This window comes from Mugil cephalus, chromosome 7 (assembly GCF_022458985.1).
Source record: "Mugil cephalus isolate CIBA_MC_2020 chromosome 7, CIBA_Mcephalus_1.1, whole genome shotgun sequence".
Taxonomy (NCBI): Eukaryota; Metazoa; Chordata; class Actinopteri; order Mugiliformes; family Mugilidae; genus Mugil; species Mugil cephalus.
Window position 1 is genome coordinate 23,774,272 of NC_061776.1, and position 4,823 is coordinate 23,779,094.

The window sequence follows — 4,823 nt, forward strand, 5'->3', positions numbered from 1 at the left end:
ATCAGATGCATCTTGATTGGGTTGAGTTGGTGACTGACACGGCCATTGCAGAATATTCCACTTCTTTACTTACAAAAACTCCTATACTTCAGAGTTCATCGGGCTGGTGAGGCCGTCTCCAGTCACACCAGCAATAAATAGCAGTGGCCTGGTGCTGTTGAAAGTCAAACATACCCACGGGTTATTTCTCCCATGAAAGTTTTTTTTTCTTTCCCATGGAACACACCCCCGCAGTCATCCAACACTATGGTGTTCCATGGACAGTGTTTTCTTTTTTCCCCCAGAGTGAACCAAATAGTTTATTTGGCTACACTCAGTTATCCTGTTAATACGTACACTGTGGATTTACAACAACAGTATCCACTTTTTACCTGCTTAAGATGATAAAGATACTGTATAATAATGTCCCACATCTGACACAGCTTTTGGATCAAATGTCAAATCTCTGGAAACAGATCACTGTGTAACCATTATTTTAATTCCCTAATTTAGAGTCATTTTAAGCCCATAGTGATGACTGTAACTTTAACATGTTTTGATGAACGCATGAAATAATTCATCAGTGTCCAAATGAACTAACTGTATACTATACACTACTCAGGCATAACATTTACCACGACAAGAAAGTAAATAAAACTGACCACCTTGTGACAATTCAATGTTCTGGGAAACTTTTGGACCTGGCATTCATGTTGATGTTACCAAGACATGCACCTACATCTCTATAACAATGACACTCCTTGATGGCCCCAGCAGGATGCAGCCTGGCACACACACACACGTTTATGTACTCAAAAAATATGAAGAACAGCACAAGGTGTTGACCTGGCCTCCAAATTCACTGGAACCCAAAGTCAAGTAACTGTGAGATGAATAGCCTAAGAAGGAAAGATGATGGAGCCACTGGCAACATGCTGCCACTGTATCAGGTGCATTTTTTAAAAAGAAAAAATAGATGACTTGATGCTAGCAGCCATCCCCACCAGGATGCAGCCTGATACACACACTCTCTCACACACACACACATACACACAATCAGGACACCCTCAGAAGACTCATGCCAAGTCTCTGATTAGTCACAACTGTTTTGGAGGCACAAGGGAGACCTAGACAATATTAAAGTGGTCATAATGTTATGCCTCATTGATATTTAACTGAACATGTGGTGACAGTTAGTTTCTGTGCACGGCCTTGTTTGCGGTGTCATTGACTACTTTACCTTGTGCTAACATAGTTTTTTGTATTGAATAACTCTCAGGAACATTCATTTTATTATATTGGAGACAAAAGATCACACATCACAACAGCATAATTGGTGAGACTCTGGTGAGCTTACATTAAAGTCTTGTGTTTATTGCTATTTTTCTGTTTCCGATTTAATACTGTATAAGGAAATCAAACACCTCATATTTTACACGAGCAGATCCCCTTACGTATAGTGTCTCAAATGTTATAATATGAATGAACGTTAGAGGGCAGTCTTTCATAAGCCGATGATCCAAACATAAAAATTAACCTAATGTGAAGCATTACCTTACATTGTCACCCACAGTGTCTGATAAACAGAGATGCTGTCAAATCAGATGGTACGGGATGTTTTATTCGGTTAAGAAGTTTATTTTGTCCATTTTAAACTTTTTAAACGATGGCATTGTAATTAAAAATGTGGCAGTTTAGTAACAGAAAAGAGAAGCACGTCAGTAGATGATTATAAAAAATGAAGTCAGAGCTTCTAAGACATTGTCCTGAGCAATGTGCTCTATTTCTTTTTTTTTCCACAGTTTTAATATGTAATATTGTATGTATGTAATATGTGTGATTTGGTCATTCTGCACTGAGAAATTATGATAGACATCATCATGACAACATGAACTCAAAGCAGATCTGGTTGATCTTGTGAGAGTGGAACATATGCAATGACAAAATTATTTGTAAAAGTACTTTTATTTTTAAGGCCCTTAAGCGCAAAAACAATACATCTCAGTTAACAATTCTGTTTCAAGTACAACAGTTCAACCATTGGTTGCGGTGGATTTCTTCATTCTTAAAAAAACACTAATATATAACATTACAAAATATGTATTTTTGTCTGTATCCCTAAAAACAAGGATCTGTAAATATCATTTGAACTGACTAAAGAGAATGACAATGCACTTGTTATTTGGGATCCTGAAAACAAGTGTTAGTACCTGAATTTGTTGGCATTGTCCCAGCAAACCTTCACATAACCAAATAAAATGTCCAAAAGGTAGGTCTAGCCCACAGTCCACAGCAAAACTATAAAACCTCTATTTAGTTTTAGCATAAAAATGTCATTACAACTCTGACCTGATTCTTGTAGTATCAAAGATATAAGATGTAAACAATACAAAAATAGCATTGACATATGTACAAAAATCTGGGTCCGGCCCACACTGAACAAACTGTCTTGTTAAGGCACTCACCAACAATCAATAACATTCTAAAGACAGGGTGAGGAAATGTTTAAATACTAAACTACTATAATTTAGCCAGTATTATTTATATATGCACAAATTATGTACAAAAAAAAAACCTCAAGGCACTTGAATTCATGGTATATGATAAAACTTTTGAAATATATCACAACTTGTTCCCACAGAAATACGTTTTGGTTACACCAGAGTATCATAAGCCACAATGTTTGTTCTCTAGGTATCAGTAAGGCCTCTGGAAAAGACTTGGATAGATGCAAGTGTCCGTGTGGCCTACATGTGCCTCTTCATATGAAGAGCAAGGTGATCGGAACGGGAGAAAGCGCGCTCGCAGAGGTGACACTGAAAAGGTCTGTGTCCAGTGTGCTTTCTGAAGTGGCGAGTCAGTTCGTCTGACCTGGCGAATTTCCAGCCACAACCTTCCCAGTTACAGTGGTACGGCTTTTCACCTGCGAGATACAAACAAAAGGATTTGTTTAGATTACAGGCAGTGCGGGAACAATACGAATAGAATATATATGAAATAGGTATCAGTAAGAAAGTTGTTTCGGCTTCGGAAAAGTTCTCACCTGTGTGGGTTCTCATGTGCGCTTTGAGATGGGAGCTCTTGGTGTAGGTTTTCCCACAGCCAGGGAACTCGCAGTTGTGCGTAGCAGCGCGCTTTCGGGCCCAAGACCTGCGGCCTCGCTTCTGCTTGATGCTCCCGGCCTCCTCATGAGAGTAAAACTCCAGCAAAGACGGCGATGAGGGGGGAGTGAGCAACATCCCCTGGAGAGAAGTTGGGTGGTGCTGCTGGTGAACGTGGACATGCTCTCTGTGCATGTTGTACTGTCCTTGAAACTGTGGCACACTCGGATGTGCATATTGTGGGTGATGATATGGCGCATTCATGTACTGGCCTTGGAGATGATGTTGATTAGGATGATGATGGGAGCTCATGGCAGAGTTCATTTGCGCCAGATGATCGTCTGTGCTTCCCTGGGGTGAGGCGTGCTGCACGGGGTGAGCGCCGAACCGCTGCAGCGCAACTGGAACTGTAGCCTGGTGGTGCGTAAACGCTGCTGGGTGCACTGAGCGCATTTGGTGCTTGTCATAAACTTGTTCCATAAAGTTCCCTCCTGCGGCGGCCATCATACAGGACTGACCCACGGGCTCGGTTTTAATTTTGTATCCAAGCGGGGCAGGAGATGTGGCCGCTTGGTGAAGAGTGGGACCGGGTGGAATAGTAGCAGGAGCTCGCAGCTCAGTGTACTCTCTCCCGTCTCTCGCCTTGCCTGTTGCGCTGTCCGGTGAACTGTCCACTGGGTAGCCCATCTCAGGCGTAAGAAGCTCTGCCATGAGACTACGCACTGGGTTCGAGCCTATGAAGTCCATGGTGCCATGGTAGCCATGTGCAGCCAGGTGAGAAGGAGGGCGTTCGCTGCAGTCCGGAACAGAACCGCCGCTGCAGCTCTCCGGTGACTCCGGCAGCGAGTACGCTGCGCATTGCCGCTGAGGCGGTGAAATGTTCCCATTGATGCCATTGTTACTAACGCCATCAGAGCCGATCGTGTTAGACAAAATGAACTCAAGGTCCAGAAATTTCCCCAGGTCGTCTTCGTCTTTTGAGGGCAAAGCGGGAGACTGCACGATGCTGAACTCCACCTCGATGAGCGGGTTGTCTGCGCCACCTGTTGCGCTGCTCCGCGCACATTCCCCCATCTTACACAGCTGTAAATGAGCACAAATAGAAAACTTGAATGAGAATGTGAATCAGCAGTTTATTATTTTGTACAACGAAACATACAGTAACAATAAAAAGCACACGATGCGTAATTAAAATGTAAAAAGTTCGACTTACATTGTCCATCGCTTTGACATTCGGAAACGATGCTATTGGTGGCATTACTGCTTCAGCCACAGCCATGATGACCTTTCGTATGTAAAAAAGTAAATGTTTAAAACTCCAAACTCAAACACACGCCGTTCACTGTGTCCATAGAGCGCCCGTTCGTATACTTGACAGCTGTGGAGCGTTCCAGGATTCAGGATGTGATTATCAACAGTGCCGAGGAAGTCTTTTATAGCGTCTTTACGCATACCGGGAGGTGTGGCTTCTGTACTCTCTCCAGCACACGTACACCTCCCCCGTCGCAACCGACAGTACAAACAAACACAAATAGTATTGTGGTAGTAAAGCAAGTACGTTTTAGATAGATTAAAGAAATCAGGGGGGAAAAATCTGCATATTATTTCTCATTTTAAGTCCACGACTTCTTGAATGAATAGCTGTGAACGGTTCTTGATTAGTGACATATCCGCAAAAGTCACGAACATTTATACTTTTTTACTTAATATAAAACTTTCTGCACTGCATTTCATCCCCGACTC

General features: G+C 42.4%; 1 protein-coding gene across 1 annotated transcript; it reads right to left on the reverse strand.

Moving 5' to 3' along the window:
* Positions 1-1,925: 1,925 nt before the first annotated feature.
* On the reverse strand, positions 1,926-4,504 carry klf17 (Kruppel-like factor 17). The gene is made up of 3 exons (XM_047588530.1): positions 4,294-4,504; positions 3,023-4,163; positions 1,926-2,902 (listed from the first exon to the last, which is right to left on the reverse strand). Exons 1-3 carry the CDS (start codon positions 4,357-4,359, stop codon positions 2,727-2,729), a joined length of 1,383 nt encoding a protein of 460 aa, XP_047444486.1. The 5' UTR covers positions 4,360-4,504; the 3' UTR covers positions 1,926-2,726.
* Between the last annotated feature and the right edge of the window lie 319 nt (positions 4,505-4,823).